Source organism: Panthera uncia, chromosome F1 (assembly GCF_023721935.1).
Source record: "Panthera uncia isolate 11264 chromosome F1, Puncia_PCG_1.0, whole genome shotgun sequence".
NCBI lineage: Eukaryota > Metazoa > Chordata > Mammalia > Carnivora > Felidae > Panthera > Panthera uncia.
The window spans coordinates 31958224-31972927 of NC_064813.1; the positions used below are offsets into that span (position 1 = coordinate 31958224).

General features: G+C 34.9%; 1 protein-coding gene across 2 annotated transcripts in view; it reads right to left on the reverse strand.

The window, feature by feature from the left end:
• Positions 1 to 3803: 3803 nt before the first annotated feature.
• Positions 3804 to 14704, reverse strand: part of SYT14 (synaptotagmin 14) — a 141219-nt gene continuing 130318 nt past the window's right edge. For both annotated transcript variants that reach the window (XM_049634213.1, XM_049634214.1), the window contains exons 5-6: positions 8882 to 9071; positions 3804 to 4998 (exon numbers count right to left, since the gene is read on the reverse strand). In XM_049634213.1, the coding sequence (XP_049490170.1) occupies positions 4685 to 4998; positions 8882 to 9071 (504 nt within the window). In that variant the 3' untranslated portion in view covers positions 3804 to 4684. The remainder of the gene's footprint in view (positions 4999 to 8881; positions 9072 to 14704) is intronic.

Below are 14704 nucleotides of genomic sequence, written 5' to 3' on the forward strand. Positions count from 1 at the left end.
GAAAGAAACATAAATAAAGTGCAATGAGAGCACAGAGGAAGACAGAGGTCATTCCTCTCACCACTGATGTGGGCGAGATACCTGCTAAAGGATACAGGATATCTCCTTCATGGGGTAGAAAGGGGATCATATAAAATTAAAGTATCTTGGATTCCCAAAACTGGACAAGGAGAACAAACTGATTAACATACTTTCAGAATGTAAGCATAGGCTAAACTTGTGGAGTAAATTAATCTCCAAGTCCCTGGAAATCAAAGTCCTCTACAAACTATCACACAGAAGTACCATTTATATCCTGAGAAGAAAAAAAAAAATCTGATCTTCTTTTCTTCTTTGTCTTGTATTTCTCTTTCCCAAGCTCTGTTTTGTTCTTCTCTTTTTCCAGTTCTGCCATTCCATTTAGGTGGGTGGCATTACTGGTGAATATAATGTTGTTCTGTTTTTCTTGCAACTAGTAAAAAGGGGTGCAATTGCAGTATGTGTAGTATAGGTTTTAGAGTAACTTACAGCTGGATTCTAATCCTCGATCTACTATTTGCTTACTGGATGACCTTGGGCAAGTCTGCTTAACCCCTATGCTGTGGTTTCTTCGGCTATAAGATGTGAAAATATTACCTAGTTCATAGCACTGTTGTGAGAATCAAACAAAATAAAAAGTTACTACGCTAGAACTTAATTATAGAAGTTACCATCATCTTATTATGCATTTTGGTGGGCACAGATGCTACTTTAAAGTTAATTTCAAAAATGTCCCATAATGTATTTAACTTTCTGCTCAATATGGAGTTTGGTGATAATGATGGCTACCTCCAGTGCAGGCCATAGGTGAACTGGGAATGGTGAATGGAAAACAAAACAAAACAAAACAAGAAATAAAGGCTTTTGGATAATAATTATCAGTGCGAAATAATGTAATAACTATCAACGAGAAAAATCTCTATGAATTGACCATCTAGTCCTTGTGGGCAAACGGCAATTTTATGTTAGTGGATTTGTGTCATTTCTATTCACACCTGGAAAAATTTGATGACTACTGCTCTTACTTCATCTAAAATTTATACCTTCAAATAGCCTCTCAGTTCACTTGAAAATCTATGATCTCATTTGGTTTCCATCGTCATCTTAAAGACCATCCTTAATTCTATGACCTATTCCCCCATTGGTGCTATCTTACTTTGCAGTCATTGATTATGCTTCTGATTCACTTGATAAATAAATGAAAATAATGATGTGGTATTGAGAAAATGATTTAACATGTAGCCCTGGTCATCTGCACTAGGCTGGATGAAACCACCCTACCAGGCCCTACACGTAAGCATGCATATGCTAATCAAGGTAGCTTAGATGTTTTCTTATTGGTTTTTCCTTGTTAAAATCGTGGTCCAATTTATTACTTTTGTCACTAAATACAACATTATTGAGAATTCACTGGATACATAGCAGTAAGATAGTCAAACGGATTTCACACAAAATGTGGACAGTACAGAAGACACAAGGTTACAGAAGAAAGCCCCTGAAAGGTAAGAGGATAGTATACTAACCAAATTTTTCACTGATTTGAAACACACTTTGTTTCCTGGGAAGTAATAAATGACTACGTTTTGCAGCTCATCTGGGAGACAGATAAAGCCTCTAATTCCAGGCTCAGAAGCTCCCATGAATGCCAGTCAATTGCCATATTTGGACTATCTCATTTTATTAAAGAACTTAGGGGGTTTTAAGAGAACAATAAGAAAGTGGGTTGTCTTTCTCACAAGTTTCTGAGACAACACCTGCTGCCCACCAGTGGGCTCCTATTTGCTGTAAATCACTGAGATATAAGATTTTGCCTTTATGCTTTCATGCAAATTTAAGCACACAAAAGAGCAGTAGTACTGTCTTGTACATTAGATTCAGTAGAGTGAAGTGGGTCTCTCGAGACCTATTTCATCTTTTTCTAAAAGAATAGACAAATTTGGGGGAGTAATTACTCTAAGTTGTGTCAATCCACAAGGTACAAAGATATATATTTTGCTGTGTGTAGAGGAGAATGGCAGCAAATAGCACCCAAAACCAAATTTAATTTCTAGTAAATACAGAGAGGAGAAAAAACAATCCATAAACTTGATCAATGGGTTTCTAATTAATTAGTTATCTGAAAAAGCCAGGGCACCTTCACCTTTTCGTGTGTGTGTGTGTGTGTGTGTGTGTAGTATGCATGTAGGTGTGTGTGTATACAGATACACGTACACATAATTCATAATCTTTGAGGACTTGGCAGCTGGGGTGGAGGTAGGGTCCTTCGTGAAAAGTTTTAAAATTGTTGATTAATTTTTAAGTCATTGGACTTGATATCTACACCAGATAACCCCATAAAGATAGATCAAAGCACATGCACAATTCTGGACTGAGTCTGCAGAAAGACAGATTTAGCAAATAACAGCTAGTTAGGTCTTTTCGTCAGTGAAGGAGAAAGCACCACACTGGTCTCATAATATGTTTGATTATTGATTAGGCTTTGTCACAGCTACAGATATGACTCTTCTCATTAAGAAGATCTCAGTTCTTAGCAATACAGTCCGTTGTTGTGAAGCCAGAAGAGATACTTGTAGCATTGAATGCTTAAATCCAGTTTCCCAGTAAGGTGTGCATTCCCCAGCCCCACCCCACCTTTAAATCTCTTTCCACTGTTGAAAATATGTATGCGAGAGAGTTCACCATTTGATGCACATTCTAACTTTATAACTTAACTCATCTATAAAAAAACCTGGAAAACACTTATTAGTGTAACAATAAAAGAATAGATCTTTCCCTTTAATGCAACTCTGTAACATACATTCTTAAACCTCATGTCACCCAATATGGCATTTGTATTTTATCTTCTAATTCATGTTATGAATGCATAGAGCTGCCATTTTTTAAACTAAAAAATATTAGGAGTTCACTGTCTTTTTGGATTTCTTTTAAGGCCTTTTCAGTAGAGCCAAGCTGATGCGATAATGTCTATGCATGGTTTTGTTATTGTGGTAATAACAGGTCCTAGCTTACCATAATATATAGTACTTAGTTGGGTCTGGGAACAATGGTATAGTGCTTTTTGGTAATTGGTAAATAGTATGTTTTTGTCTAGTTTAATTAGAAATCAGAAAGAGAGAAAGAAAATATTTTTCATATATACAAAACATAACATTCTATTTAATAAAGTATATGCATAAAATTATATACTGGGTAAGAAGCGAAATTAAAAAGAAAACAGCTTATAATATTCCTGATTAATAAGAGTTCTAAATATAAAAACAACAAATGGAAACGCCTTGCCATTTAAAAAAATTAGCACATTATACAACTTTTACAGACTTCAGAGGAAATAAAGATCTTGTGACACTGTTCTGAGGAATCTTTACATTTATAAAAATCGAAGGCCTAATTTTGCAAATACAACTTTCAAGCTGTATGAGCAAATTTAACTTACATGAAAGGCACAGGATGACATCACGTTGAAGAACGTATCTGTAAATTTCATAAAATCTAGTCACAAGTCACTAGAAATTTCATAAGGAATCTCAGAACTGTTTTTAATATGATGTTCTGACTCAAACTGAGAACTGGAGAGTCTTTATATCACAAGTACAAATTCAAGAGTGAAGAAGACTGAGAGAGAACAGTTTCTTATTTGAATGCTACCTGCTTTATGCAGTGTTGTTACGAAGTTCTCAGAGCAGATAATTAAAATTAAAATTCTCTTGAACTTGAATTGTTTTCAATTTTCAACAGCTTATCTACTATTTTTTTTAGTTTGTAAAAAATGTATTTTCACATTACTACAATTTTAAAGAGTCAGTTGTGGAAAGAAATGTTAAAGTCCTGCTCTATTAGCTTCCTACATTGGAATACAGGAATACAGAAAGTGCTTTCAACAGAAAGTTACGTAGTTCTACAGGACAACCTGTCTAAAAGACTTGCAAGGGACCAGTACAGGGACTGGGTCTCTTTGGATCAGGCAAAAGCAGAGGCAAATGAAGAAATGAGCTTTTTTTCCAAAGTGACATATAAAAAAAATTCCTTTATGAAAATGAAGACTCGCTTGCACTTAAGATTTAGTGCTATTAAGAAGAACTGAGGCACAAGGAAACTAAGTGCACAAAGGAAAAATATCTGAAATGAAAGTGTTTTCTATGTAATCGAAACCCTTCGCCGTTAGATATGCCTCATGACAGAGCCGGAGACGTACTTCTTCAGATTAAAGAACATTACCAACCCCAGGGACAAGCCAGTCAAAATACGTGTTTCCTGGTTAGCGTTTGTGGGGGCGGGGGCGGCGGGGGGAGAGGACACTACAACAGTGTTGCAACTAAGGATTCTGATTTTAAAAAATCGGTTACAATTTTGATTTTTCATGAAAGTCCTGGCTCTTTGCTAAAGTGAAATTAACTTCAAACCAAAAGCATGTTCTTAAAACTCTGGAGAACTGTTAACTGTGATGATGTAAGTTTCTCATTTCCCAAACAAGCTCTACCAGAGACACATCTTTTCTTCCTTTATGTCAGGATTAGATGCTCTTTCCACAGAATTTAAAGCATTCTGGTAGAAGGTTGAGGATGACGCTTCAAAGAACAGCTCTTCTAATGGTGACTAGGTAAAAACAGTAACGCTGCAATCAGAAATAATGCTGCCTTGGACTGTAATTGCTTGTTTATCCTATTCATCATGACTCTAGTAACGCATGCCATCTACACACTTGCTGTCCCTTCGACTCTTTCATTTCAGTCCAGTGATTGAGCTCCTCTTCTCCAGAGCTGTTCAGACCTAAAGAAATCCAGCCTATCATCTCTTTCCTTTTCATGCTGCGTTTGTTATACACAGACAGTATGAGTGTCACATCAGAAAGTTGAAACAGGGCCACTTGAAAAACAAATGTTTCCTTGTATACTGGATTAGGCTGCCCTCTGCGGATGGATGTCTTGCATTTGGACATCTCTTGACCCATGGAATTCAGGAGAGTTAATTTAACGTACGTATCTAAGGAAAAAAACAACAACATACCACAAATATCATTTGAAACAAACTCAAGACACCTTACTTGTGACATCTGCCGAGAACATTAAGTATTTATACTTTATAAGGATATGGTGTATACCATGTTTCATGGAATTTCAACTGATTCCATTTTGATGTAGATGCTTATTCAATGTGCCAAGTACAGAGAATGCTAGGTAGGCAGAAAATCTTTTGTGGGTCATAATATCTTAACCTCGCTATTTCTACGTTATAGTTAGAATTTAAAGGTATACCTCATAATCCTTCCTCCACCCTCCCACCCTCCGCTTCCCCTCTCCCCCCCCTCCCCCGCTCCCCAGCCTTGACCTCCCACTCCCACCCCTGTCCAACCCCAACCCCATTTAGCTTCACTAAGCAGGACGTCATAGCATTAATAAACACTTAGCAAGCTCAATTAGCCACAACACTGTAAAGCATTCCACTGTGTTTTCAGAGAATAAGAATAAACAAACAAATAGAAATGAAGGCAAATGGAAAAGAGGAAAAGAAGACAAGAATGCAAAGATGACATCAAAACAGCTTAGGATGAAATGTCAAAAAAATCTCTGCATGGATGTGGTTTTTAAATATATTTTAAAAACATTTAAAAGGGCCAAAACGAAGCCAAATGCATTAGGGTTCAAAGTTTAGCAAATCAAGTAAAACTTTCTCCTGGTTTCATGCAAGAGTACATTTAATGTGCTTTTTGGATAGTTAAAATAAATACTACAGGGATTCTTTTTTGGCATAATTGAATGCGAAATTTAAAGTATGGTATTCTTAACTATTTTCATGAATTAGAAAAAAAACTGATGTGATGTTTCGTGTACAAAGTGAAACACAACAGTTCATCGCCTGGTTATTTGGAAGATAAACCCTCTCTTCAAACAACTGTGTTTTCAAGTTGGTTAGACTCATGCAAATGACCTTCAGCATGGTGATCCATCATGTGTACTTCATATCGAAATTTCAATTAATTTTAATGACAATTGCAATATTTCTCATGAAATATCTATTATAGGAATCAAAATACAATAAATGAAAAATAAAACCTTTAATTTAAAAAGTTTTGCTTATTTTATACATACTCTGAATACCATCATCCATAATCAGAGATAAATTCTAAGTTAGTTTTATTTAAAGTACCACAGATAATAAATGTGCATTTTGTTTTGGAAACCAACATGGTGGACAGCTTCACTGCTGGCAAGTTTTAGGGTATTTTGTTTTTGCATGAAAAGACAACATCCAATTAGCCTCTACAGGAACTCACCTCGGATTATATAAACCTGTCCACCTATCAAGTGTTTTAGACAACAGAACAGTCCATCTGACAACAGGGGGTGGAAAGCAGTAAAAGAAATAATGACCAGATGTCAATTGTTGGGTGAAAGAGGGTCAAAGGTTAGAATTAAAGAGGAAACACTGTTCACTGGGGTGGAAGAACACAAAACTTCAGCATTTTAATTGAGGCAGAGGGCTGAACAAAAGGGTTGCTGGGTAAATTTCATGGAATGAGAATTTTTAAGGTCATTGTGTAATCTTAAACAAAAATTACACTGTTTTAAAGGGGGACATCTTTATAATGATATCCTCTTGGTCTAAAGCACATTGAACATAGAATCATGCAAATTATCAGACTATAAAAGACTGAATAGAAGTCATTATATAATTATTATTATGCTAAGTTTTGAAGTCTATCCATGCAATATTAAATATTTCAAATACTTCTATTACTTTCAATGTAATATAAAGTTAAGTTAAACAAAAGAAAATAGAACTGTCAACATTTTTGCTCTTGAATGTCCCCATGTTTCTTTAGATTATTCAGTCGATAACACAGTTCAAGGCCTACAACCAGGTATATACAAAGGGTCACCATCTTATATAATGTATACAGTATACGACAAACTGATACATTACTTTATAAATACTCCACTTCTTACAATTAATTTTAATGTTGACTTTTTTACCTACTAGCTGCTTCCCAGTTAACACCATTAACCACCCTGATGCTGGTGATCTAATTCTAAAATAGAATTGTTCTATTTTAAATTGTTTTATTCTATGAATTGTTCTAACTAACCCTTACCTACTCTAAGTTTGGATGCATTATAACCTCTCACCCTGTTTATTATCCACCCCCGCTCTCTTCATTTTAGCTCTGGTTAGTGTTTCTCTGTTTCTATCAGAGTGGGTACAGCAAGGACAGAAAGGCAAGCATATCATTCCATTCTGCTATTTTTTAGTATTTCAAACTGGGTATTTGTCAAAAAATCAAACTGTTAGCTAAAGCACAAATGGCAAACTGATAGCTGCTGGCCGGATGTAACCCCACATACTTATTTTGTTTATCTGTTACAGTGTTCAGAAGTTTTCGATTTCAATGTCTTGAGGCTGGGCATGCATGCTTGCATCTGGCATGTGCCTCACCATGCTCCTTATCTCCTGCCTGCAAAGTTTGTTCATTTAAGGTACTTTCCAGGCCAGGCCACGTGAGTTTGCATTCTAAATAGGTATCAATAAAGATAACCCTGGCCACACTTCCAAAGTTGTTTATTCTGGTAATTGCTTCCTTCCCCCCTCTGAATTGGGGGACAATAATAATTCTATCCCTCTTTTATGCACCTTCATCTGACTTCAGTCTTAGATAACCCTGTGAAAGACACAACCTTAATTTCACATATGAGGAAACAGACTTAGGGGGAGTTAGGTTATTCATCCAAGGATAGAAATATAAACATAATTTTGGCCTTCTGACTTTTAATTCAGGAAGAGATACATTCCATGATGTCTGTAAGAAGCAAGGTTTCCAATATTACTTAGGGAAAATCAAATATATTTTTATGACTTTTCACTTAAATTGAAAAGACAATGTTTAGGACATTGGGAGGTAAAGTTCATTTAATTCAAGGGTAGAAAAAGTTTCCCCTCCAATAATTATTTAATACTTGGAGTAAAAGATGGCTTTTAAGCAAGTCTGTGAGAAATCTTTAAGCAAATTTAAGGTGGCCATTACTAGTTAAGATTTCTTTTCAATTGTTTAGGGCACTAACAGCCTTAATTTTAGAGAAGTATAAAGAAGCTGCTACATTCCTAGCTTATTTCTACAGATATCAATAAACATTAGGGAGGTGTACTGACAGTCTCTCTGTACTCCCATAATCTGCCCCCATGCCCGTGAGCGGGAAGAGAGATAAGGAGAGGGGAGTGAAAGGCATAGGGACCAGAGCAGAGGCATACCTTCTCACTTTCCTTTCCTAGTGTCTAGGGGAAATATCAAACTATTCCTTATTCTGTTTGTCCTGGTAAAGGCAAAGCCACGCCATTTAAGAAAAGACTGCAGGCAGTACCGATTTATAATATTAAGGGAGGAAAACTGTGAAGAAGCAGTTTCTTCTTAAATTATCATAGGGGAGAAAAGAGAAAAAAATATAGAAGTATAAACATTAGTTCATAGTACTGCATGCAGACAGAAAATACAACATCAATCTTAAGTTGACAACAACAGCCATACAGATTCCTGTGATCGTATCTGTGGAATATTAACTTAAAAAAAAAAAAACTTGTAACTTTTTCTAGCACTGGAAGATAATGGCTATGATAGGGATAATTTATTCGGCAGGCACTATGAAAAATTAAAAGTCTTGTCTCCTTACAATTAATATTTTGAATTTCAAATTTTTCTACTTCCCAAATGACTGGAAATAGAAAGCATGAAACAGATTAGCTGATGATTATTACACCATTTCATTTTGATCAGTTAAGACTAAATGATAGGACTGAGGCCCTTAACACTGAGAGTCCCGTAAGTGCAGAAAACAGAAGAATTAAAAAAAAATTTTTTTTTTTTTTTTTTACTCACTGGGTGGTCTGTTTGCTGCCAAGTTTTTGAAGTGGCTGCCTTTTATCACTTCTGCTGATAGTCTGCCAGTTGTGGCATTGTAAAGCAGGCCAATGAGGATTTCTGGAACGGAGCCATGTTCAAGAGACTGGCATGAGGATGTACTTTCGCTACAGGACATTTCTGACATGCTCATTTGGGAGTCACAGCCCTGTAATCAAGAATGAAATCTTTATAGTATTTTTAAAAAAAAAGAAAAAAAAGATATATTAAGAGATACAGCATAAATGCTGTGTCATTACAATTGGGTAAATCACAATAAAGACAAGAGCTGCAAGCAAAATTCCCAAAAAGCTAGATTCGAAGTGTTGTTCTTAGCATATTTTAGTCTCTGGATCTCTCTTCATTACACAGCAGTCAAAGAAATAATAGGACATGAGTAGGTTTCATAAATCCCCATGTATTTATATACAGATCAGAAAGGATAAACTTCTTAAACTCATAGGTGTCAGTGAACTATTTTTGGAATGTGAAAAATTGTTGTTTAAAGACTTATTAACCTTAAAGACTGACACAGACTTAGGCTCAATTACATTAAGCATAAATGTCTTTACTGTGTCTTTAATGACACAGAGTGGAAAACTTTGATTAAATAAACAAGACAAAAAGGTCTGTTACTTGTAAGTCAATATGTAAAACTGAGATATAGAAAGTTTAAAAGGATGGGAAATTACTTATCATGCAAATAATAACCAAGAGAAAATTGGTATAGATAGATCAGTATAAGTCAAGGTTAACTTAAAGGCAATAACCTCTACTAGAGAGGAAGAGTAAGCTCAATTTGAACTTTCATTTTACCAGGAAGATAAGGTAACTCCAAATTTGCAAGCATTTAGTAACAGGTGCTTAAAATACAGAAAGCAGAATTTGCCAGAACTAGAAAGAGAAGTAGGCAAATCAACAACTAATGGGGATAACTTGAGCATACTTCTTTCAGTAACTGACCAAACAGATAGACAAATAAATGCAGTAAAAATGTAAGATTTGAATACCACAATAAGCAAAACTGACCTAAGGGTAATCTGTAGAACACCATACCCCACAACCATGAAATATACATTTTTTCAAGCACACAGTGGTAGTTTTACAAAACTAATTACAAAAATAAAGCAAAGAGCAAAGATTTTTAAATGGCAGAACTCTTTCAGGATAGGTCTTTTAATCAGGCAGAAATCAAAACTATCTTCTAGTAAAGAGGAAAAAGTGCCCTATATATTTGGAAATAGCCCATGGTAACTAAATGATAACGAAGACAAGTTATCTGAAAAGAGTAATAAAAATAAACACTGGAGAGTCCAATTTAAGAAGAGAGAAGGCACAAAAAACAGGAATGAAAAAGGAGATGTCACTACCTATGCTATGGATTATAAAAACATAAAAGGAAGGTAAAAAAAAATTTCTTCCAACAAATTTGAAATTCTGATGAAATGGATAGATTCCTGGAAAACTACAACTAACCAAAATGCACACAAGAAGAAATAAAATATCTAAATAGTGTTACTGAAAAAATTGAATTTATAACTAAAAACCTTTCTAAAACAAACAAAAAACAAAACTAAAAAACTTTAGGTAGATGGCTTCACTGGTGAATTCTAATACTGCTAATCTTATGAAAACTCTTCCAGATGGGGAAAGAGGAAACACTCTCCAGTTTTACTTCAAGACTCTAGCAAAACCTTAAAGACAAAGCCTGACAAGGACATTATTTAAAAAAAAAAAAAAAAAATTAGAGGATTTTCTCATTCATGAACTTTGATTTCAAACCCTAAATAAATAACTGGCAAACCAAATCTAGCAATATATAATATCATACTTAATAGAAAAATTTTTGGATGTTTCCCCTTTGAAATTGGGGATGTGACAATAATGCCAACCATTACCACTTCTAGTTAACATTGTAGTGGAGATTCTACTCAGTGAAGCCTTACTAAGCCTTACTAGCCTTACTTAGCTTACTAAGCCTTACTAAGGGCAAGAAAAGAAAAGAAAGGAAGAGAAGAGAAGAGAAGAAGAGAAGAGAAGAGAAGAGGAAGAGAAGAAAAGAGAAGAGAGGAGAAGAGGAGAAAAGAGAAAATGAAGGAAAAGGAAGTAAAAGAAAAGGAAAGAAAAGCTATGGAAAGCCTTATTAGCCTTCTAAGGGCAAGAAAAGAAAAGAGAAGAAAAGAAAAGAAAAGAAAAAAGAAGGGAAGGGAAGAAGAAAAGAAGAGAAGAAAAGAGAAGAGAGGAGAAGAGGAGAAAAGAGGAAATGAAGGAAAAGGAAGTAAAGGAAAAGGAAAGAAAAGCTATGAAAAAAAGATTTGGAGGGGAGGAGATAAAACTCCTTATGTGCCTATTATGTAACTATGTGTACCTGGAATCTAAACGAGTGCACAGATGAATCACAATTGCATACAAAGATAAAAATTATAAACCAACACATTGTTATATACCAACTAAACTTTGAGAATACAATTTATTCAAAAATAGCATGTTAGAACATAAGATATAAAATATCCAGGAATAAATGTACAAATGATATGTGAGGCCTCTACATAGAAAACTATGAATATTACTGAGGCAAACTGAGAAGTGCTACATAGATATACCACATTAATGTATTAGAAAGCCCAATTTTGTTATATCCTCTCCAGATTGACCTGTAGACTAAATGCAGTAACAGTCAAAATCTCAATAGGTTTCTTTGTGGAGCTTGACAAACTAATCCTAAAGTGCTCATGGTATACGCATACAATGCAGGATTACTCGCCCTTAAAAAAGAAGGAAATCCTGCCATTATGTGACAACATGGATGAACCTGGAGGACATGAGGCTGAGTGAAATAAGCCAGGCACAGACAAATACTGCATGATTCCACATAAACGAGATATCTAAAAAAGTCACACTCACAGAAGCAGAAAGCAGAATGTTGGTTGCTGAAGGGTGGGGGTAGAGGAATGAAGAGGTGCTGTTCAATGAGCATAAAGTTACAGTTATGCAAGATGAGTAAGTTCTAGAGGTCTGCTGTACAACCCAGTGCCTGTAGTTAACGATACTGTGTTGTATACTTACGCATTTGTTAAAGGGTGGACATCGTGTTAAATGTCCTTTTTACCAACATTTAATATAATAATATAATATAATATAATATGATATAATATAATATAATGAAATGGCATGAAATAAAAATACATGGTAGAATGCCCTGTTCTACTGAGTATCTACTGTCTATCAAAATTTATTATAAAGTTACATCATTTAAGACAATGTGACAAAAACAATGTACAATAGACTATCAGAATAGAAAGACCACAAATTAACCTAGGCATACACAGACACTTAATTTACAAGAGTGGAACCACAAAGCAGTGGGGAAAGGATCATAATGAATAATGCTAAGACAACTGGCTATCCACCCAGAAATCAATGAAAACTAACCCCTACTTCAAAACATGCCAGAAAGTCAATTCTGAATCTAAATATAAAAAGAAAAATGATAGGGGCACCTGGGTGGGTCAGTCAGTTAAGCATCTGACTCTTGATTTTGACTCAGGTCGTGATGTCACAGTCTGTGGGACTGAGCCCTGTGTGGGGCTCTGTGTTGACAGTGTGGAGCCTGCTTGGGATTTTCTCTGTTCCTCTCTCTCTGTCCCTTCGTCTCTCTCTCTCTCTCTCTCTCTCAAAATAAATAAAAAAACTAAAAAAAAGCAAAATGATTAATCTATATGTTAACATAGGGGATCATATTCATGATCGCAGGGTAGGGAAAGACTTCCTACAGAGGTTACAAAAGCATTAATCATAAAGGAGAAGTTTGGTGAATCTGACAAAATTAAAATTAAGAATTTCTAAGCTTCAGCAGAGACTTTTAGGATGGCAAAGAGGCAAACAATCAGTTGTGAGAAGAGGTCTACAACACATATAGTTAACAATCAGCTCAAATCCAGAATATGTAAAGAACACTTATAAATCAATAAGAAAATGACAACACCATATAAAAGTGAGGAGACATCTGAACCAGCAATTTCACAGAAGAATAGCCAATGAAATATATGAAATGTTGTTCATTAGTAATCAGGGAAATGGAAATTAAAACCATGAGGTGTCAATACACAACAAACAGGCTAAAAAAAGAGTGTGGTGAGTTCACAGAGCAATGGGAACTTACATGTTCCTCTGGTGGTAAAGTAATATGGCTTTTAAAAATGTTAAAAATACACTTACCTTATGACATGGCAATACATACCCTTCAGAAATATGTACCATGTTTATCAAAAGCCATATGAAAGAATGTCCATAGCAACATTATTCACAAGGGCCCCAAACAGCAGAAAGGATAAATAATCTGTGGTGACTTCATACAATATAGCAACAATACTGTACATATACAGCAACGAAAACTAATTATAACTACATTTACAAACATGACTTAGAGTGAAAAATGCTGAACCTAAACGGATACTTGGCTGTGTAATTTCATCTATGTAAATTTCAAAAACAGCAACCACACACACACAAAAAAAAAACAAAACAAAACCAAAAACAAAAGAACAGACAAAACTGAACCACAGTATTTCCAATGCATGAATAAATGGTAAAACTATAAATCAAGCAAGCAAGTGATTAATATAAAAGTCAAAATTGTGGTTAACTCTAGGGGAGGGGAGAGAAGGTACAGTGATTGGGAAGGGCATACTGGGGCTAGCTGCGGGTACTGGTAATGTTTTATTTCTTGCCCTGGATTGCAGTTACATGGGTAGTACATTTCTGTTTTCCATACTTTTCTAAAGTGTGCTGGATTTCAGAAGACAAAGGTTTAATGAAAGAATTGTATGATACAAGTATATAATATATACACAAATTAATGTACAGGGATAAAAGTAAACATTTAGGACTTTATTTGAAGATTCCTAAGAGGATTAATTCCACAAGTTCCACAAAAAAAGATGATAATGCTTTTTTCTATAATGGACTTCCATATTTAAAATATATTAGATGTAGATTTTCAGATTTAAAAAAAAATCTAAAAAATGTTTTATACAAATCCTCATGTCTGAGTCTACTGTTGGCTATATAAGTAATTAAGAAGAATTAATACACACCTGGAAACTGAATTAACTCACTGGACTAGTATTTAGATGGAAAAGTCTCATATTTTCAAATTTAACTCTAAATCATAGAGGAGAAAGTCAAAAGGAATATACATCTTGTATTTCTAAATCATGGGTACACAAAACACATAGTTTGGTATGTTTTCATGACAGTTGGAGGAGGAAACATAATTTTAGTAAGTTTCAATTAGGATATATCATCACTTATGAAAATAGTGTCAGAAACATGCTCAAGCACATTTGGTGCATTTGCTACATTAGGCTATTACACTAGCAGCATCTGTTAGAATATTGTGAGATACATTTTTCATAATATAGTATTTTTCACATTAACCTACTGTCAGATATAATAAGATGTGAATCTAATATTTTCTTATTAACACAGAGGTCACATCGCCAATTTTGAGCAACAAAGCGATGTACCAAGAAAGTCCTGGAAAAGGCTTTTCTTGCTTCTAAGGAAAACAGCCAACTTCAGTCCTCACTTTACTGCTATAAAAATGTCCTTGTCTCCAAGCCCAACAGAAAAGCAAGAGTGATAAGATCCTTGGTGATCACATTCTATTTCAGTAAGCCCCGCTGAAATACAGTAGTGTTTAACACAAAAAACAAAATCAAAAACCAAAAACCAAAAACCAAACCCCAAAACCCTCAACAACCACTATTGTCTAAAGGAATTCATTCTGAATGTATTTAG